Source organism: Sapajus apella, unplaced genomic scaffold (genome assembly GCF_009761245.1).
Source record: "Sapajus apella isolate SASKATOON/1434 unplaced genomic scaffold, GSC_monkey_1.0 scaffold7, whole genome shotgun sequence".
Lineage (NCBI taxonomy): Eukaryota > Metazoa > Chordata > Mammalia > Primates > Cebidae > Sapajus > Sapajus apella.
This window is the reverse complement of record NW_022436947.1, coordinates 20,311,207-20,334,301: the sequence shown is the minus strand read 5'-3', so window position 1 is coordinate 20,334,301 and position 23,095 is coordinate 20,311,207. Positions and strand designations below refer to the sequence as shown.

General features: G+C 36.6%; 1 protein-coding gene across 6 annotated transcripts in view; it reads right to left on the bottom strand.

The window, feature by feature from the left end:
- TSPAN12 (tetraspanin 12) overlaps positions 1-23,095 on the bottom strand; it is an 80,605-nt gene that overhangs the window by 10,009 nt on the left and 47,501 nt on the right. For 5 of the 6 annotated variants that reach the window (XM_032276178.1, XM_032276177.1, XM_032276181.1 and 2 more), the window contains 2 exons: positions 19,248-19,355; positions 15,274-15,417 (listed from right to left, as the gene is read on the bottom strand). In XM_032276178.1, the coding sequence (XP_032132069.1) occupies positions 15,274-15,417; positions 19,248-19,355 (252 nt within the window). The remainder of the gene's footprint in view (positions 1-15,273; positions 15,418-19,247; positions 19,356-23,095) is intronic. The other variant, XM_032276182.1, reaches the window with a different exon arrangement.

Sequence of the window (23,095 nt, the reverse complement as noted above, 5' to 3'; positions counted from 1 at the left end):
GAAGACAGTGTGGCGATTCCTCAAGGACCTAGAAATAGAAATTCCATTTGACCCCAGCAATCCCATTACTGGGTATACACCCAAATGATTATAAATCATTCTACTATAAAGACACATGCACATGTATGTTCATCGCAGGACTGTTTGCAATAGCAAAGATCTGGAACCAACCCAAATGCCCATCGATAATAGACTGGACAACAAAATGTGGCACATATACACCATTGAATACTATGCAGCCATAAAAAATGATGAGTTCTTGTTATTTGCAGGGACATGGATGAATCTGGAAGCTATCATTCTCAGCAAACTGACACAAGAACAGAAAATCAAACACCGCATGTTCTCACTCATAGGCAGGTGTTGAACAATGAGAACACATGGACACAGGGAGGGGAGCATCACTAACGAGGGTGTGTTGGGGGAGACCAGGGGAGGGACAGTGGGAAATAGGGAGGGTGGGGAGGGATAACATGGGGAGAAATGCCTAATATTGGTGAGAGGGGGATGGAGGCAGCAAACTACATTGCCATGTATGTACCTATGCAACAAATCTGCATGATCTGCACATGTACCCCAGAATCTAAAGTATGATTTTTAAAAAGGTAATGTTTCCTTTTTAAATCGGTGAGTAAAACAAGGCAGAAGTTGATAATTAGTACAACTTATTATGTTTCATATGTTGACACTGTGTAAAGTCTATTTCAGTTTATCTTAAACAATCACATTTATTTTTAAAATGGTACAGTAAATTCTATCACTTAGGATGACTGGGGAATGAGACCTATTAACATTGAACACTCTAGAATGGGAGGTTGGCCTTGGAAGTCATGAATTCAACTTTTTATATTTTAAAAACATGGCAAAAAACACTTGTAGAGTAACACAGCAAACCTGGCATAGGAAGGACCTCCAAAAAATCTCTCCTCAGGTAAGAAATGAAAACACCAGCAAAAAACTATTAGCCTCAATTTTTCTTGAATTTAGAAATTAAGCAAAGTCTTGCAGCAACCTGAGGAACATTTATTCATGAAAAGCTGCTGAATCTCAGTAGGAACAGCAAGTCTGTGAAATTTTAATTTACCCTATTCCCATCCCTGCTCCCCTTGGTAGCCTGGAAAGCTAAGAGCCTGCAATCCTGGTGAGAACTGGCAGCCTAGCCACCAGAGGGGGTAGAATGGGGTTGCAGCTCATTGAAAGCCACATTCCCAGAGGACTGTCATTGTATGTCTGGTGTGGTGGTTCCCTGGAAGACCCCACTCAGTAGGATGTCTTTATTTAACCTGAGCTTGAAGCGCAACTAGGTGAAGAGCCTCCTCCCCTTTCCTGCCCAAAGGGTTAGCAATGACAGTCAGAGGTAACTGTTGATCTCTGAGGCTGCCTGAGGCAGTTGGTAACAGTTGTACACAAGGGGGCTTGAAAAGCTCTGATATATTTGTGGAGATCTAGAAAATTACACACATGAGTATTACTGTGCTTAGGTTCAGGGGCTGTGCATAGGCCCAGGAAAGACCTTCAAAGATCCTAAGATCTCTACTCGCTGACCTTGAAATTTTTTGCACCCTTGGTAAAGACAGGGAGACTCAGTGGTTCCAGGCATCTAAGGAAATCTGTTCATTCATTAACTGACCACTAAGCTAACCGAGCAGAAACTTCTCAGTGACAACACATGACAAAGAATATAGCCTTTACAGAGTTAGTTTAGAAAATGCCATCAAATCCACAAATCAACACCAGCAAACGTTGAAGAGGTGGAAGAATATTATCTCCAGAGCTGTCACATTATATTATTTAAAGTGTTCTGTTCTCTTAAAAAAAAAAGTTATAAGACATGCAAAGAAACAAGAAAGTATGACTCACAGGGGGCAAAAAAAAACAATCAATGAAATTGCAATTCTAATGAGAGGGACTCCCCACTTTACTAGGCAATCCTGTCCATACAGGAACAACACTAATTCTTAACAACCCTTCCCTTGTTGGAGCCTGCTTTCTTTGTAAGGGAGCACTGGTTCTAACTCTGCTCTCAATTCTTCCCTTTTCCGTAAGGTAGAGAGTCATATCTGAAGAATCTATTATCCCTTTCCCTTTAACTATTCTCCTCTCCAGGCTAAATAGTCCTAGTTTTCAAGTTTTCCAAATATGTCCACTGCACCATTCTGTTGATCCTTTTCTAGACCATGTTGATTCTGTCAATGTTTCTTTGAAAATGACATTGATTTGTAACTTTAAAGAAACTAGAAAATGCAATGAAATATTAAGACAATCAAAGTTTTTAAATATGAGTTTGGATTCCAATGACAAAAAAGCTTTTTTCGGTTGCCCAGAAATGGAGACATGCAATTGTATTGACATGTAACATAGTTGGGACTTGGTATCCTTCCATATCACTGGTCCCTGAAGATTATCTTCACACTCAGGTGAGCAAGTGTGCTTCATTCCAACTGAAAGTCCTAAGACTCCTCCATTTTTATAGTAAAATATCAGGTGATCACTTCCTCATTTTGTTTAAAAAGCACACAGTTAACTCCTCAAACGAGACAGAATTTCAGTCCTTAAATTTATCATCAGAATTCATTAAATTATATTTTATGCTTCTCTATCAAGAATCCTTCCAAAAGAGGTGTCAACTACGTATTATTTAAAAGGAATGAAATCAGTTGACATCTTAGTACTTTATGTCCATCCGTCAAACCAGGTCACCAAAATGTGCCAAGTTGGAATATGTTAACCTATGTCCTTGCATATTATTCTCCACCGAGGTGTATTTTAATGCTGCCTATTAGAAAACACCATATGAAACCGCTCTATAAAATTTGTGAAAAATAATATTAAGATATTTTTCTTGATAAAGTAGTAGACATAAAATCCCACTTGATAAAAGATTTACAATTTTGTTTCCTTTGAAGTTAGAATGTTTGCTCTCCTAATATTAGAATTATGCTGATGATTGTGCCTCCTTTTCATCTGGGCTGTCAGAAAGCTGAGAGGCAAACAGGATACTCAGCCACAGCAACTGTGTCTGTCTTCATGTTAAGAATATTTGCTTACTCTTTCCTTTAACCTTGACTTTCCAGTTCTGCTTATTTTTTTTATTAAGTTACTGTATTTTGTTGTATGCTGCCCTATATCCTTTAATAAATTCAATTTGTAAAAATACAGAGTATAAATATATAAATAAAACACATTTCTCTATAGTACACACAATTTAATATTTCTTTGCTGACTCATTAGGCATGTAGAAGCTTGCAGCATACAGGTGTTGATACAGTTAGTACATTTGAATCTACCCAAATCTCATGTTGAAATGTAATCCACAGTGTTGGAAGTAGGGCCTGGTGGGAGGTATTTAGATCATGGGGGTAGGTCCCTCATGAATGGCCATCCTCTTGGTGATAACAGAGTGCTCACAAGATCTGTTTCTTTAAAAGTGTGTAGCACCTGTCTCATCTCTCTCTCCTGTTCTTGCTTTGGTCATGTGATGTGCCTGCCGCTGATTTGCCTTCTATCATGAGTCAAAGCTCCTTGAGACCTTCCCAGGGGCAGATGCCATTATCTTTTACCCTTCCTGTACAGGCTGCAGAACCATAAGCCAATTAAACCTCTTTTCTTATAAAGTACCTAGTTTTTGGGTGTCTATTTGTAGCAATGCAAGAATGGCCTAACACAGGCATCATGCTGAATATCAATGAATCATTTTCACAAGAACTTAAAGTTAAGAACCAACTTTTCAAAAGAATAGTTCTCTTCTTGAGAGGACAGTCAGTATTTTTCCAGATTTGTCTGTATAAGATGATTGACCTCTTCAGTCACACTGTAAATTCTTTATTGAAATAGCTCCAGGGTTTTCTGTCTGTTCTGAATCATTCTTATTGAAGTAATTCAACCTGAACAGAACCCTGAGCATACTTTGAGACAGTCAAATAGTTATCCATAAGGTTTACATTTTTCAGTATAAACTTGTCTGTAAAGTAAGACATTAAGTCTACCTAAAAAAACATAGATGTGATTATATGTATTTGTTATACTATTTATAGATATTTAGTTGCATAAATGAACATTTCTGTAGAGTGAATAAAAAGAGGAGTCAAATGATAAATTTCTAAACTTCATTTCATTTCACAAATAATATTTTATTCAGAATAGGAAAGAACCGAAGTGCACTGACTTGCTTTTCTCAAAATAAAATACTCTGGATTGATTTTACTTGAATATGTTTTCTTCCTAAATAAAGCCAGGTTAGCCCCATGTTAATAACCTCAGATAATTCAAAGGTATGAATAAGACATGTTGGCTAACCTACTTTATTTGCTACAATATTAAAATTCTGGTCAACTATTAGCTGTAAATAATAACAGTACCTTTATCAGAGACAAATCACAAATCCCTACGCTTCCTGGAAATCTATTCGAAGGCATGTCAGGATGTCTCATTTCACTTGAGGAAATTATACACTTGAAATTATTCTCTGATCTATCTCCAAAATGAGTTTCTAAAATTGGAAGAACACCCATGGATCTTCAGTACTCAATATTCACAGACCACATCAAAAAGTCGGGAGGCCTTTTAATGTGCTTATGAAGATAAAGTATAAATAAAATCTAGGTGCCAATACATGCCAATATTAATGTTTTTGTAATTAAACATGACTCTCAAGTTTGAGACAACTATGTTGATTATCAGCTGCAAATATATAATCTTTAGCCTTCTTTCTTCTAGAATTGAAGTGAATGATAGCACTTAATGAGTTCACAAGATTTAAACAGGTTAGACCAAAAGTTCTACACTGAACTCTGCAGGGAAATAAATGCCTCCTTAAAAAAAAAAAAAAAAAAAAAACTGCAAGCAAAAAAATTCACTACAAGACTTTTTGTTCTTTCTGTTCTCTTAAGGGAACAGAAAGTTAACTAAATCCGTGCATAGGAAACGCAGTAGAAAAAAATCACCTTACTATTTCTTAATATATGAAAGATCCTCATGTCTCACTTAATACTCACAATATCCCTTACATAGGTAGAATAACCAAATGTAAAAGACTGCATTTACTGATCATTTTTCATTTTTACCAAAAAATTTAGTTACAAAGAGGCTAGGATCAGAAAACCCAGAAAGCTCCATGCTCATGGAGCAGAGTTTGTTCACAAAACCCTCGTGCAAACGTTTTCTCTCATGGGGTCCCATTTGGGCAACCTAAATTTGCATCTATAAGAAGTTGGAGGGTGTTAAAACAAGCAAAGTGAGAAACTGGACCAAGTCCCAAAAACTTTGACCTGAAAAATCTACCTTCAGCCACTGCAAACACACACAAACAGAAAATGCACACTTCCCTGTCATTTCACGCAAAACTAGGGACAATTTACCTAGTTAAAAATCTAATCATAGATCAATAAATTTTCTACTTACTTCAATAAATACATAAATTGTTGTTATTATTGTCATCAGTTACCATTGTGGCAAGTGGTATACTAACAGATTCTTCTGTCGTATCTCAATTTATCTTTGTATATTACAACGATGTGGGTACTATTACTATCTTAGTAGAGATAAGAGAATTAGGATGTATAAGAGAAAAATCTCTACACTTAGCTTCCTACTTACCATGCAGTCGCCACCTCAAAATTTTAGTATCTCTGTCCTTAAGTGTTGACAGGCCACAGAGTGCTGTCCTTGGCTGCATATATTGCATCATTTCCTTATGTAGTCTTATTTCCCTCCATACCTTCATTGCCTCATGTACACTGACAACACCTGTGTAAACTTAGTCCACCCACCCACCCAATCTGTTCTCCACTTGATCCACAGTAATTAATGTTGTATATGAGAACATAACTTCCTAGCCAGACCACATTTCCCAGCCTCCCTTGCAGCTAAGCAAAGCCATGTGAGTTTCTGCCAATAAAATCTGAGCAGTGGTGATGAGTGTAGGCCTTCACACATTGGGTGTTATTCTTCTCGCTCTCTTTCTCCCCATGACTGGAACTGGAGAAAAACAGGTCCAACTTTGGAAGACAGAGTATTTCAAAGGTAAAGTTGTCTCATCATTCTGGCCCCTGGATGAACTTGTGCGGCAAAGCTGCCTAGAGGCCTGGACCAGGTCACTGGTCTATGAAAGAGAAAGATACACCTTATCCAAGCCATTGTATTTTGAGTTAGCCCTTTCCTTAATTAGTACAAACAAAATCCATATCTCTAGCTGAGTTCTGTCTCCAAAGCTCATATTTCTACCTGGGTTTCTGCACATGGAATGCCTGACAAGAACCATAAATCCACTATTTCCAAAATAGAACTAATCAACTCTAACCTCTCCCTTCAGTAAATGGCTTCCTCATCTGACAGAGTCCAAATCAAAGTCAAGAATGCTTGCAACTTCCCTGTCGTTCACGCCCCACAGCCAATTTATAACCTGGTCCTGTTCATTCTACCTTTGACATATCTTTCACATTCATTCCTTCCTCTCCATACTTACTGCCACAACCTGAATTCTAGCCCTTACCATCACGTGAGTTATCTGCTACAGTTTCCTGCCTTAATTTCCCCGCCTTAAGATCCAATCCTCAGCTTAATCCCCACCTCAACTCATTCTCAACAATGCTAATATTACGATGTTTAAGCTTAAATCTAAAATTGTTATTTTATAAGGTATATTTTCAGGTCAAAATATTATCATGGTTTTTACATACATAAATTTTAAGGGCAAAATTTGCAAGTCTCTAGTAATACATTCCAAGAGGAAAAGTTGTTTGATTGAATAGGGAATAGAGAACAGGAAACTCACAATTGAATGATGTCAAGAAAGAGAGTGAAAGAAAAGAAGAATGCACTTGTATACCTGAAACAAAACTGGCAGAAGAGTTCAAGGCCTGATTAGATCAAGCAAAACCTGAAGATAAAAAGGGATCTTCCCCCTACCAAGCCCAAACTGATCCCGCAGGGCTTTGAATGATAAAACAGATATCACCCTAAGTCAGAGTCAACCAGATCCCATCAGCAGCTACTTGCAGGGGAGATAATGAAGTCAGCAGAGAGACAGGAGGGAGCATGTTTGGCTTTATATAAAAGAACCCTGAGAATGGAAATTCTTGGGGATATTCCATCTAAATAACCACTGTGCCTGAAAACTGAAAGCTGCCTGCCATTTACTATCTGGGCAGGAGGCTATATGGATGTTTATCTGAGCACAAAGTTTCATTATTAAAAAAACAGAATCCTATAACTGCATTGTTCTAAACCTTTTTATAGCAATGCCTCAAATTTGTGAAAATGTTTCCTTTTATTCGGCAACTATTCACAGACTTCAGTATAGAATACCCACATGCTATCAGGACATACAGGGCTCTTCAGAATCTAATCCCTGACCTGTGTATCCCTGTAAACATGGCTCTTCTCACACCCTGTGTTCCCTCTGTGCTCTCTTGCTTCCAGTTCTAAATTTTCTCTATTGTCTCTTGGCTGGGAATGCCATTTTCAGTCCCATGCTACCCTAATATTTTCTGCACTTGGCTTACAGCTACTTATTCTTTAAGATTGGAAGCCTGTGACCACCAGCCTCTCACGGAGGCATCTTATGTTAATGTACCCACCATTAACATGTAACACAGATTCTCCTCTGTGCTACGTGGACATTGCCATCCCATGCAACAACAAAGGAGCTCACTCAGTGGGTTTGATGTGGTGGATGCTGGCTTGGGAAGTTCTGTGCATGTGTGGCACCATTTCCCATGAACGTCATGAGATGGCATGCCTGATCTCTACTTCTACAGAGATCCTGAAGAGACTGAAAAAGAAGAGCAGGCTGCTGCTGACAAGGCTGTGACCAAGGAGGAGTTTCAGGGTAAATGGACTGCTCCAGCTCCTGAGTTCACTGCTGCTCAGCCTGAGGTTGCCGACTGGTCTGAAGGCATGCAGGTGCCCTCTGTGCCTATCCAGCAGTTCCCTACTGAAGACTGGAGTGCTCGGCCTGACACGGAAGACTGGTCTGCAGCTCCCACTGCTCAGGCCACTGAATAGGTAGGAACAACCACTGAATGGTCTTAAGCTGTTCTTACATGGGCTCTTACGCAACATGTAAGTAAGGCTGATGGAAAATAAACAGCAGTTTCTTAAAAAATATTACTACTAATAAAAAAAGACTGGAAGCCTAAAGAGTTACTATCACTGTTATATGTTCCCATGTGTATCTTAATCATAAAGACAATGGCAATTAAGGATTGCCTGCTCTGCATCAGGCGCCTTTTTTGTGTCCCACTTCAAGATTTTCTAATTCCCACCTTTTCTCTTACCCACTGATGTGGGGAATCTTCTCTATGCAGACTTGACCAACTTCCATGTTGATGTAACTGGCCGGTACCTAGCTGGAGGTCTAAGCTATGACCTCTCACTCCCTGCCTTGGCCTTATCTTTTCATACTTGCCTCTAATTTTGTTTTGTTTCAGGTGTGGTAATTTACTTGGTCTGAAGTAGAATCCTACTAATAACCGGAGAGCTGGGTTGTCTGGAAAAAAAACAATTGATCTTATAACTAGATGGAGTTTGCTAGAAAGCCAAGTCCACCCCCAACCATGGCCTTTTATCCCCACAACACTCTGTCAGGTTTCTACCTCTGGCTCAGAGGTGATGAGGAAACATTTATGATAATAGAATGTTATATATGAAAATTATAAAGCAAAAGTTATTTCTACCAGTCAAAACAAACAGACATACAGTATAGGCTCACCTTTCTAACTGGTCAAAGATGTTAACAGGAAAGAAGTGTTAACAAAAAGTGTTGAGAACTAACATATTGCCCAGAAAAAAAAATATTGGTTATAAAACAAATATCATTTTTCAAGGACAGCAGAGTATAGAGGAGGCAGGTGAGGATAGTATTTCTAATCTGGATGAGGGTTCGGAAAGTGAATTCATGACTCTCAACTCAAACATCATACAACACTCAACTGAGAGAAGAAAACCCTCAAACAGTCAATCCCACATGGTTCACCACCAACAAAGTTTCTCTCCATGACCAAACTCTATTCAGGCTCCACTGAGTTCCTTTTCAACCTAACCTTGATGTTTGGACTTTGGCGTTTGTCTCTGCATTGTCCAATTTTAGCAAGAATCTTGGTAGTTGGTTTAGTTAGATTCCCCATTCTTCGCACTTGATCATCCTTGATATCTAATTGGCTTCTTCCTTCTCCACCTATACTCCAGGTGATGTCTGATCACCCTGGCCTGTCTTCAGTAAGAATCCTGCTAGGTAAGGTTTGCCAGAGTCCCATCCCTCACCACTATGTTTCCTCTTAATGATTTTCCATCCTCTGACCCACAACCTGTTCCTCAACTATAAATTCCTACTTGCCCATCTGTCTCCGCCACTGCAAGACCACACTGCAGTGGCCTTATTCCTATCCTGACAGTCCCCACTGAAATCAAGTTCTCCTTATCATCAACATTTTTTTTTTTTTTTGAGACAGATTCTTGCTGTCGCCCAGGCTGGGGTGCAGTGTCACAATCTCAGTTCACTGCAACCTTCACCTCCCAGGTTTAAGCAATTCTCCTGCCTCAGCCTCCCAAGTAGCTGGGACTACAGGCATGTACCACAGCGCCTGGCTAATCTTTGTATTTTCAGTAGAGTTATGGTTTCATTGTGTTGGTCAGGCTGGGCTAGAACTCCTGACTACAAGTGATCTGCTTGCCTGAGCCTCCTAGAATACTGGGAATACAGGCATGAACCACTGTGACCAGCTCCTTATCATGTTTAACAAGTGTCACTGAATGATTTTTTTTTTCTTTAGCAACATGAGCTGCCCACACTTTTAACCTGGAGGAGCACCTCTTCAAGTCTGTTTACCTTCTGTGAGTTCTGGTAACCTATATTCTATACACTTGTCATCATGAGGTTCTTCTTCCTGCAAGCCAAGACTCAGAGAAAAAGGTCACATCTCTTCACAATCACACCCCCTGTCATTCCCAATTTCCTTTATTTGTCGATGTTTCCTAGCATTGGGAGAAGAAAGAAATAATCATCTAAAGAGGCATAAATGGGTTTGTTAAAGTGGAAATTATTAAGAATATTTAAAACTCAAGCCCAACACATGGAACACAGAAAATCTGAGGGTCTAAAGGAAAAGTGTCCCAAAGGCACACAAGCATGGAGGACATGTCTCAGTCTAGCCCTTACATAAATCTGTGGGAATACTACTTTTCTGAAGAAGCAGTCAATATATTTTTACAGTAATCTTTCTTTTAACTACTAAACAAAGAAATGTGTCTCTGGAGGTAAATTTTAGTAGACTTTCTGCCCCTCTTTGTTTTACATTTTGAGTCAGTCCATTTGAACCAGGGCCTGTTGTGAGCCTGTTTACTTCCATTTATTTTTCTTAAGGGAGCACACAGAGGAGGAAAAGGGAATTTCAGCCTTTTTGAGGGGCTGTTAGTATGCTAAGTTTCCTATCTGAGACAGTAAGTGCTGCATCTATTCTTCATAACTATGGATTTTCATTCTTTTACATATGGAACCCCAAGAAGAGTTGATGAAAACTATGGCTCTTATTTCCTGGAAAAAAAAATGGCTAGAAAATATTGAAAAAAAATTTCTGCAGTATCACTTTTTCCTTGAAGTCCATCCTAGAAGAGCCCCAGTCCATGGGAAAGAGATTGAGAGTCCCTGCTCTGTAAAGAGTTATTTTCTAACTGTTATCTTTTACATCTTTTATTTATGCTTGTCTTCTCCAGATCAAGTCAAGACACAGCACATCAGTAACTGATATGATGAAAAACTCAGCAGGTGAGAGAAGACAGAGATACCACAGACTTGTGCTTTGCCAACTTAAACTCTGAGCCTGATATTTTCCTGAGGTTAAGTCTTACACCTTGCATTTAGAGTGTGGTTACACCGGTGATACCAAAGAACAGGGGAATGGGCTGTCAGTAATCATAGGCCCAGACCACCCAAGGTTGAGCCTTTATACTTGCAGTTTCCTAGGCCCAAAAACACTGTTCCCAGCTATTATCATGGCTGCTTCCTTTCTGTCAACTGGTCTCAAGTCACATATCACATCCTAAGAGGGCCTATTCCTAATGATCTATCTTAAGTAACTCCCTCACCAACAAAGCTATACTCCAGCACAATACCCTGTTCAGAGTCTTCGCAGTGCTTACCGCCACCTGTAATGATTTTCTATTGCTGTTTTTTTTTTCTTATTAAGCATCTGTATCCGTAACTGGAATATAAGTTACATAGGAGAAGAGATTTTTATTTACAACACTCTCCACTATACCCCTAGCTGTAAAAGAGCAAATGGAACCCAGTAAACAATCACAAAATATTTTGAATGAATACTGGTTATCATATCACCACTTTGAATGAGTGAGTGTGATAGATCCAAACTGAGGTTCAGAGATATTTTCATTAAGGATTTTTAAACCTATACTGTAATACAAGTATGTAGCTTATTATGGATATTTGAAGAGCTGTGTGCCAAACCTAACAAGATTTCTGAATGTTTCTAAATGTGCAATTGTCGCTATATTTCTGCTGTCATTTTTCAAAGGTTTCAAAATGCGTCATAAAATATTATTGGGTCAGGGACCATGCAGGCCACCAGATGGTTGAGAATGATTTATTCCCTTGATTTCAGACTACTGAAGAATGATTGCAGGAAGAAAGCCAGTTCTTATCTCTGAGCTTACGGAATAGGAAAGATAAAAGAGACCTTGAGGTTCATCTAGTCCAGATTCATTTTTAATTTAAAAACCCATTCTACACTACCAATGACATGGTTATGTGACCTTGACTTTAATATTTTTAGTGATGAGACACTCATTATTTTACAAGATAAACTGTTTCACAATTGGATAGATTTTGATGAGCAAGGTCTTCCTTCTATTGATTTGAAATTTCCTTCTTGTAACTTCTGGCCCTTAGACCAATAATGTATAAGTCTAATTCTTGTTCTGAATTATGAACTTGGAAATATTTGAAGACATCTAAACTAAATCCCAGTGCTCTCAACTTCAGAATTAACATCCCAAACACCTCCAGCTGTTCCTTACTTATTTCTCCTTTTAGAACCCTGATCTTCCTACTGAATAATCTGTGGACACACTGTAATTAGGAAACATATATTCTCCAGGGCAAAGTGGAATTATGTGTTAGTTTTAATTATGGATTTAATTGTACTTATGCCATAAAACTACTAAATGATCCTCTTTTGTAAGTCAACTATGCATATAATTGCATACTATACCATTACAAATATCAGCATATGTTATTAGTTGTAAAATGCAAAACCAGGTTACTTTGATATATTAAGACCCCACCTTAGCTGGAAGTCTGCATCTAAAGGCATCTCATTACTGACAATGCCAGTTTACTATTAAAATTCTTTAGATAAAAATAGGAAGAAAAATCAAAATAATCTGGGCTATCAATTTTCACATGCACAATAGCATGGCTTCTTTCAATTTTAAAATTCATGGAGCAAGCAATTATAGATATCCTGAAAGTAAAGCATCCCTTTATAAAGTAGTACTATCAGTGAAAACAATCTAAGACAAACTAGTAAAGGTGAACTGTATTTTTACAACAATAAATAAATGTTTAATGTGGAACAGTCTTCAGCTAAATAAAGTAAAACTGAAGAAAATTAGTCCATATTCAGACTTTATGGGAAGATCTGGTAAACTGATCTCATGATCAATAGTAATTATAATCATATCATCAGTATTAATCACTAAAGCAGATATAAATTATACAATAATGTTGTAGCCCAATAATTGTTCATATTGACCTGCTACTGGTAAAAACTAACAAATGGACAATTCACACTAGGAAATTTGGTAGGTTTCAATTTACACGTCTATACTTCTAACTATACTGTAACCATCCGTTCTTTTAATGTCTAATAGTGAGTTATAGTACATTTGAATATCCATAATATGTTTATATGTAATACTACCTCAGAAATATTAGTACTGTTTTCTGTTTTATGGAATAAGCAGGAGTTTGCTGCATTTATTAGTTGATGATTCCTACTACAGGCACTAGCTAATCTTCAGCTTTCACCCAAAACAAAAGAACTAGGTTCAGTGCCACAATCACTGAAGAACTTAGACACTAACTCAACAACTTTCTGTATATATATATATATATATATATATATATACACACACATATATATATACACATATATATACACACATACACACAATAAACTATATCTTGTATATTCCTTTGAATTCAAAGCCAAATGTTTCTAAACATCCAAACACAATGCTTCTCAGCAGTGTGAACATGACAAAAAGTATTTTGATCATCTTTTAAAATAAACAGCCTGAATTATTAAGTTGTTTCAATAATTCTTTGATTTGTTGGATTATGTCCTCCCAAAATTCATACGTTAAAGAGCCAGTACCTCAGACTGTGATCTTACTAGAGCATAGGTTGTTGCAGATGTAACTAAGACAAGGTCCAGCTGGAGGAAAGTGGGCACCTCGTCCAAAATGATTGGTGTTCTTATGAAAAGGGAAAATTTGGAGACACACACACAAGGAGAATGCCATGTGAAGATGAAACAGATCAGGGTGATGCTTCTTCAAGATGAGGAACCGGGAAAATTGTCAGCACACCACTAGAAGCTAGGGGAGAAGCATGAAATAGATTTCTCCTCATGGCCCTGAGAAGAAACAAACCCTGCTGACATCTTAATTGTAGACTCAGCCTCCAGAACACTGAGACAATAAATTTATGTTGTCGAAACCACTCAGTTTGTGGGACTTTGTTATGGCAGCTCTAGGAAATTACAACAATTTTTAAACTCCTAAAAAATACTTGGCACTCTCCTTTGGGGCATGCATTCAGAGTCCAAAGCACTTTACTTTGGATATACTTAAATGGTGACGTATTCTTGTCCTCTGAGATATGAGTAACAGCCCAGAGTTACTCATATCTAGGACATGAATATAATGGGTCATTTGTGTAGGTAGTATAGCATTCTTTTAATTAATTACAGCATCCAAATTAATTGATTTATAATATAATTAACTGCCCATCTCAACAACTGACTTCAGCAGACAGTCTAAAAGATGTTTCGAATGGCAGTATTCCTAGGGGGAAAAAAAAGCATAACCTCCTAAGATAACCACCCTGAAATATATCAAAATGCATGTGTTATAAATCCTGATGTGTTTAACCTTAAATTTTCATTCTTTAAAGCCCTACTATATGCACGAGTTATATTATGAATAGTGTGAGCAGTTACTTTAATGTTAAGCCAGAGATTTTCAACAGTGCCTTGTGATACTAGGTACTTGACTAGAGATATATCTGGGGAACGATCCCAATATCTCAGCCTAAACAGTTTTCCCTTCTATCTGATTCATATTTTGCATTTCCATTCTACATAGAGACTGCCCAATAACGCTTTCTATGATTATGGAAATGTCTTATACCTGCATTGTCCAGGACAGGGGCCACTAGTCACAAGTGGCAGTTGAGCAGTTGAGATGTAGATGGTGCAACAGTGGAACAGACATTTTAATTTAAATTAATTTTAATTCAAATAGCCACATGTAGCTATTTGGCTATTGTACAGGGCAGTGCAATCTTAGATTTTAATTTGAAAATAGAATTTTGCTGCTAACAAAGTTTGAAAATCAGTAAAAATGAATGAATAAAAAAAACTTCTGCTAAAATGGAGTAATGGATGTTCTTCTGATCAATCCTCTCAGAAAACACAAGTATGTAAATTTCTTGGGGACATGAGGATTGACTTTACTGCCAGTAAGCATAAAACTTAGTGAACTAAAACTTACATCACTAATCATTAGCCAGCAGGGGGGGCTGAAGAGTAGCACGACAGCATTTTCTTGGGAGAGGTTCTTTTTTTAACCCCTCCTATGTGTTGGTGGTCTATGTGGAGGCTCTTAAAATAGGTATTCCGTCCAGGAACTCCAAAGCCTGCATTTTTTGCATATCCATTGTTAGCTACATACTCTGTCTGTGTCTGTTTGAAGTTCTGATCCCTAGGAGGTCGGAACTTGATTCAAAACAAAATAGTTCAAAATCCAATTTATTACAAAACCTGGTCTTTCCCACTTCTCTTTGTTAAAATGTGATTCGTGTTTAGATTTTTATATATTTTTTAGCTTTATTCTGTTTTTCCACATGTCAGGGAAAAATTTTAAGCCTTTTATATTTAGACAGAGAAGGAAAATTTCTTTGGCATGTTGTTGATTCTTTAAAGTTATTCCTAAGAAAACATTTATCCACAATAAATTAACCATATATGGCCTTACCTCTTGATAAAGGTCACTGAGATCTTCCTGGTGGGCCTGTTTGGAACATCCTGGGAATTCTCTAACACAGCAGGAATCTGGGGGCCAGTCCATCTCTGTCATTTCTAACCAGTCAGTGAAATACACAACTCCACAGCACTTAAACTGTAAAAAAATCACTAGTCAGCCTCGGAAACTACATAAATATTTTCTTAACTTATAGGAGATTAAGCATCAGTTTTAAAAAAAATTTTGCACCCAGAGCTACATTTATATCTGCCATCACCTAATGATATGTGTGCGTCTGTGTTTATGACAGAAGTGTAGTAAAGGAATACCATGGCTAACCATTGCGTAATGGAAGAATTCTAAGTAATAATGCCCATAACACATAAAAACAAATCAGGCATGACCGAGTCTCACCCCACAACTGTAAGATCGTCTACAAGTTACTATAGTTGGCAAGAGATTTAACATACACACTAACAAACCCAAGTAGGTGACACCTTATCTTTATCATTAAATCTCTAACCACCAAATTTTTATTAATCAAATTTTTATACTGCTCAACATATTCAAATATTATATTAAGTTTCTGTAATCTTTGTAAAAAGATGTGTTTATCAAAGCCCGTATCACAAAAAGTTAGCAGACATGGATTCCTTAGCTAGTAAAATATCCAAAAAGTTTAAGAAATAAACATAAGTCTTGCCAACTAATGTTTATTCAACAGAGTAAAATTCTTGAAATAAATGTTCATATTCTATTACCATAATCTCAGAAGAAATGATGTGCCTTTAGCTCGAATAAACTTGAATTTAAGAAAAATTGTATTGACATTTTTTTCTTTTTTATCTCATTTCTCCAAAGATTAGCAAAAACTTTCTCTGATCAAGGTTTGGAAACACTGCTTAAGGACCTCTATAGATTAGACTCAGAACAATTAACTATGATGAATGATTTTCTGTCCTTCAGTAGAAAGGGAGGTTGCTCTTCCTCCTCTAGTCAGAAACAAGGACAATGGGCAGTCACTGAGAACTTTGCCAAGAGTGACTGGTTATGCAAATTATGCAGTCCATCAGATCAATCTGTGTTCAGGTTTAATATTGTATCATAAAACATTACAATCCACCACCATTTCAAAATTAAACTAAAACTAGTTTTGAAGAATTCTAAACTTTTCATGCAAAAGGAAACAAGGAAAATACTACAAAGTATTTTGTGTTGTTACACTGGCTTAAATATCTGACTTTTAAACAGAAAAACATCATCTTAAGAGTATTATAAATGATGAATTACTGAAAGCTGTAATACTAAAATTTTGAAAACAATATTTTATATATTTTTTCTTTTTTAAACTTGCTCTAAAAGTCATGAGTATACTATAAACATCACAAATGTCAATAATTTGACATCACATATTTTACATAATACATTAAATATCCTTAAAAATATTTATGTAGTAAAAAGACTCTACTTCATAAAAATCATAAACTATGACCTTTCCAAGTCAGTCTTTTTAAATCCTTGCACTCAAAGAAAACTCATTTCTCTCCTCTGCTAATGACATGAGTCTTTTCTGTGTTGATAATAGAACAGTTCTTGGAACTCTCTAACTCCATCCAGCATGGAACAACCTATTGATAATGGCTTTGTCAGTAAATGACGTATTCTACATAAATGCCTTTTTCAAATAACTTAATCATATAATGTTCAATGCTAAATTTATTTTATGTTAATAATTATTTTTACAGAATTGTCCTTCTTCAACAGAAAAGGTACTGAATTTATTCTAAAACTTTTCCTGAAAACTCCTTTAAATTAAAGTCCAACATTGTACCAACATATTACTGTGGTCTACATCTCGCTGTCATTTTCCTGTCTCCTTTAATAGCATATTGTGAGATAGTACCACTCTTGCTTATATGTCAAGCTCTAGAAAATAACATCACCATTTTACATATGAGTAAACTGAGGCCTTTGACAGTGAAGTAGCTTGCCAGAGTTACAGACCAGTATGTGGGACAGTCTATTGCAAAGACTATGCTCCAACTACTATAATTAAAATAAATAAATAGACACATTTTTTATTTAGTGTTCGACATAAACATCATTGGGGCTTAAGTGAGAGTCTGCTAAGTTGAGGTATATGCATAGAATTGCACTGAATGAGAAGCAAAGGAAACTGACACCTGATAAAGTTGCTTTCTGCAATACAAGTCATTCTAGAATTGTGACCTCCACCCAAATTCATATGTTAAAATTCTAACCCCCAGTAGTTTAGAATGTGACTGTTTTTGGAGATAGTGTTTTTATAGAGATCATTAATAAGGTCATTACAGTGGGCCCTAATCCAATATGACTGATGTTCTTATTAGAAGAGGATATTTAAATACAGACATATTATAGAGGGAAGACAATGTGAAGACATTGGGAGAAGGTGGCCATCTGCAAGCCAAGTAGAGAAACCTCAAAAGAAACCAACCCTCTTCACTCCTTCTAGCCTCCGGAACGGTGAAAAATACATTTCTATTATTTAAGCCACCCAGTCTGTGGTGCCGTGTTATGGCAGTCATAGAAAATTAATATAAGGGATTTAAAAAAAAAAAACTCTTTCAGGGTTCCCGGAGGTTTTCATCATCTCCATTTATGTAAAATAGTCTTATGAAATGAAGGAGGAACCTTACCATGTAACAAATCTAAAAATAAGTGTGTTATCATTTGCAGTACTTACACATTGTCCATCTAGGTGACGCTCCCATCAAAAAAATTCACTTTGTTTTTTAACTTGGATTATCGCTGTCTACATCACAAATTCCAGAAAATAACAACCTCTAGGCAGCATCTACTCAGGACAGTAGCTGACATAACTTACTATAAATTTCCTAATGCTTATTTTCTCTGTGTTGTTTTTAGCACAGATACACAATAAATAAACAAAGTTAGGAAGCACTTAAATAAACAGGAAATATGTGTTACAATGATAATTTTTACCATTTCAACAGTTGTACACAGAGAGCCAGATTTGGAGATTGCCCTGGACTTGAACCTCTGCCCACATCCAGGACAAAGTAACTGAGCAGAGATTTGGCTATCTATCATGTAAGATACTAATTCTCAAATGCTTTGTGGTCTAGCACTAACATAAATTGAAGGAAACTGAAATACTTATTCACCTGGAAATGTCACTTCAATCATAAGGAAACTGCTTGGAAGACGAGCTTGCTTTGAAGCAAGATCAATGGTTAACTTCAAGTCACCAAATTTTAAATATCTGAATGTAGTCCTCGCTTGAGAAGATGGTTGGGTACAGTGCTACATGGCCATTGGGTAAGAAAAGCTAAAAGTACCTATACTGTGTAATGTTATTGTTAATAACCATAGGCTAAATGAAATTGAACTATGACATCATTTAATCTTCTCAACAACCTGAAAAGATAGGTATTTTTATTATCACTATTTTCCAGGTGAGAGAACCAAGACTTAAGGAGGTTATATAAATTATAGAAGCTCATGTGACAGTACGTAGCACAGCTATGATTTTAACCAAAGTCTTTCTGAGTAGATCATGCCATTAATGATACACTGACTTCAAAGTCCCACATGAGAACAATCATTTTTTAAAACTAAAATCATGTTTAAAATGCTGATAGCGCTAAAAGTCATGAAAAAAATCTACTTGACTAGAACTTGGATATTTATCAAGTTAACTCTCATAAAAAGGAAACCTCACAAGAATTCAGCAAAATGGCTTTCCAAAGTTATTAAATATATGTGAACCATGTGAAATAATGGGAAAATGGTATATATGGGAAGAAAATCAGGCCATGAAGTTACTTAAGATATTTTTCCAGAAAGAACTGCTCCAGAGGTAACTGAATCATAGGCTTAATTTTTCAGCACGGAGAAAATTACCAAAGCCAAAGCTTTAAACATCTGTTTTGAAAGCGTACCACTTACTTCACTCTCTCTACCTCAGAAATTGTAGCACTTACCTCTCTCTGAAAAAAATTCCAGGCATGAGTAAGCCACCGATATCTAGGTAATCCATAATTTGTCATCCTGGCTTTCAAAGTGACCATATCTGACCATTGTACTGGAACCTGGTAATAAAAAATATAACAGCTATGACACACACACACTAAGATAAAGATTCACACACACGCGCACACACACACACACACACAAACACACACGCACATGTACTCAGAATGTCTTATAATTGACAAATACTATTTTAAATTTATATTTGCTTGTAGCCTAAATTTAGCTCAGTTTTCAACGTATTTATTGGACAACCTCAATGTGTAGATTTTTGTGATAAATGGGGAAGTATTTTGTGTTAAGGAAAAAAATGAGAAATCATTTTAATCCTCAAGGAAATCACAAATAAGAAGTTAACTGTACATCCCACAGCCATACCTGAAGACTTTCACATAAATAATCTCTGCAAGAGAAATGCCTGTAATTTGATTTCAAAATGCTATGAAGTTGTTGCTCTTTGAAGTAACTGCAGATAATGGTACTAAAATAAAGGGGAAATAATTAAGAAGGGAATTTGGCTCAAGTCAAGCCTCACTCTGGGATAATTTTGTCAACACTTTTTGAAAAGTTGTAATTGGGAGGTATATTAGAATTTTAGAAAGAACAGTTCTCCACTTTTGCACTGCTGGTGGGAATGTAAACTAGTACAACCACATGGAAAACTGTGGAGATTTCTTAAAGAGCTAAAAGTAGATCTACCATTTGATCTAGCAATCCCACTGCTAGGTGTCTACCCAGAGGGAAAGAAGTCATTATATGAAAAAGATACTTGCACATGCATGTTTATAGCAGCACAATTCACAACTGCAAAAATGTGGAAACAGTCCAAATGCCCATCAATCAACAAATGAATAAAGAAAATATATACACCGTGGAATACTACTCAGTCATAAAAAGGAAAAAAAATAATGGCATTTGCAGCAACCTGGATGGAACTGGAGACCATCATTCTAAGTGAAGTAACTTAGGACTGGAAAACTAAGCGTCATGTGTTCTCACTCATATGTGGGAGCTACGCTATAAGACATGAAGCCATAAGAATGATACAGTGGAATTTGGGGATTTGGGGGAAAGGGTGGGGGTGGCAAGGGATAAAAGACTACACATTGGGTACAGTGTACACTGCTCAGGTAATGAGTGCTCCAAAATCTCAGAAATCACCTCTAAATAACTTATGCATGTAACCAAACACCACCTATTCCCCAAAAGCCCATTGAAATAAAAAAAATTAAAATTAAAAAAAGAAAGAATAGTTCTTAAAGTAAAGCATTTTTGTGCTTCTGTTCTCTAATCCCTCAACATCATGTCTATTACAGAGTGTTTAATCATGACAGTTTTAGATATACAATACCACAGTCACTGTTATAATACAATACGATACAACAGTCATTGCTGGCCAGAAATCTGGTCATTATATCAAGCTATGTTTTTTACTCCAGGACAAGCAGAAATTGAGGTATAGAAATGCTAATCTCATCACATGCAAGTATTAAAGCAACTCTGAGAAACTGGATGGACCTCCATCTAATCTATGAAGTAATACAGACTGGGCTAAGTAAAGCAAGCTTGACATTCAACAAATAACACAAAGATCAGGAAACAAAAACAAAAACAAAGAAAGAAAAAAATAGGGAGACATGAGCAAATAAGGATCCAACAGAACTAGAGATCAGGATTATTTTGAAATCTTATTTTTTAAGATAGTCGTATCAATAGAAATGGTTTAAAAATTCCTGACTACAGAAATCCTTCAGTTTTCTCCTTTGTTAATTTTATTGATTACTTGGAAATACACAATATATAATGAAACATCCAAACACTTGGGCAAACAATTTTTTCCCCAAATAATGGGATAAATGGGTGTACTCCATGTTCATATGCCTCCAACAATGTTCAGGCAACTAGTTAAAGTTCAAGCTACTCACCATAAATTAGTAATATCTCATAACCTTTTGAGCATAAAAAAAATGGAAGTGAAATAAATTATCTAGAAATGTACAATCTGAAACTATAGCATTGACAGATTTTATCCAGAGAAGGAATAATAAATAGAAGAGGAAGATGTATAAAAAACAGAAATGGAAAAGCAGATTGTCTGATGTCAAGTCACTTGATTTAGTTAATACAGCAATTTTTTAAAACTTCACCTTCCAAAATAAATACAGGTTATTTCCTTATTGTGACTACAACTAATCTGAGACCAAATGTGGAAGAAAACAGAGGAGACCATTGAGGCTGTGGCACAAATACTGAGATCTGGCCATAAAGTAACACACAGGTTGATTGGTTCCTCGCATGGAACAGCTAAAAGCACAAAGTCCATTCTATCTAAAGGCTGAGTTCTGCAAAATTTGGCAGATAATAAACTTTACTGGCACTTTTCATTCACACTGCTATTAGCGCAAAAGCAATAAAAAACCTGACAAACTTTTTTTAAAGAACTGCTTTTACATTTCACTTTTAAACAGCCCTTGCTCTATCCCAGTGACGTAATGGGAAAGATTTACACAAGCAAAACAGTGATGTATGCCCTCACCTGGAATGGTGGTGGGCACTTATTTAATACTGCAATACTCAGGAGCTATTTGCAGATGGCCTCTTAACAGAATAGAAGAAAATATCTAAACAAGTATACATTCACTTCAATTTCCTCATGTTTCTTAGAATTACATTAGAATCAAAACATTTCATTTCAAACATCTTAAGTTCATTCATTTTGAACTTGCTCTATCTTAGAAGATTTACCAAATATTAGTATGGCATATACACCCTACTGCCCATGTTTAAAATCCACAAGAAAGTAAACCAATTGCTAAAATCCTTTTAATTACCAAACAGAACACAATAAAAAGCTGATGTAACAGGATCTAGAACTAATGATAAGATTTACTCTCTATTGCTTAAATGTCAAGGAGACGCATTTATCATTTGAAAACAGGAAAAAAAAATAAGAGAAATAATCTCATGACTGAAAACCATAGAAACTGATTCCCTGGAGCCAAGTACTTTTTCACTCCCCTAATAGTTTCCAGGGATGCAGAGAAAGCATGATTTTCAAAGACAGTAAACAAATTCCTATATTAATGGGAGGATTCATGTTAATGAAAGCTCTTTATATTAAACTAGTAAGAATCTGTCCTAACTTTTCACCTTTCAGGAGCTCTCTCTTCTTACTTAGTGCCACTGTACATTGGAAGCATGAGTGTTTTCACAAAGGTATGTATGTGTGAGTGTGCCAAACACCACTGACATGTAAATTGGAATGTGTACAGTAGCCACTAGTCTGTGGTTACTACTTGGTATTCAAAACGGTCTCAAAAAGCACAATAGTAGATTCACCAAAGAATCTTTGAAGACTACATCAGCACCAGAAATGACTTCTATTTTACTATACAATTGCCAAATGACTCTCTTCGCTCTGAAACAAATACAATATAATCCCTCTCTCTTCTGGAGAGTTAACGAAATTTTAAAATGTTGGAAGACTCACCAGGGAGCTTGTCACAGATGCAAATGCCCAGTCCTTGCCATTTTCTCCCTGCCTTCCCCTCCACTCTGGTTGAGTGCATCTGTGCTGGAGCCCAATAATGTACATTTTTACAAATCATCCTGGGTGGCTCCTACTGCAGATGGCCCAAGAACTACACATGGAAAAACACCATTTTACTAAAATGGTGTTTTGGTTTTACAAAGTTTATGGGGAAAAAGTCAGGCCTCCCTCCATGAAAACAACCGGCATTTACAGACATGCAAAAGCGTTCAACATCAGTAGTGATAAATGCACTAATTTCCCTCAATG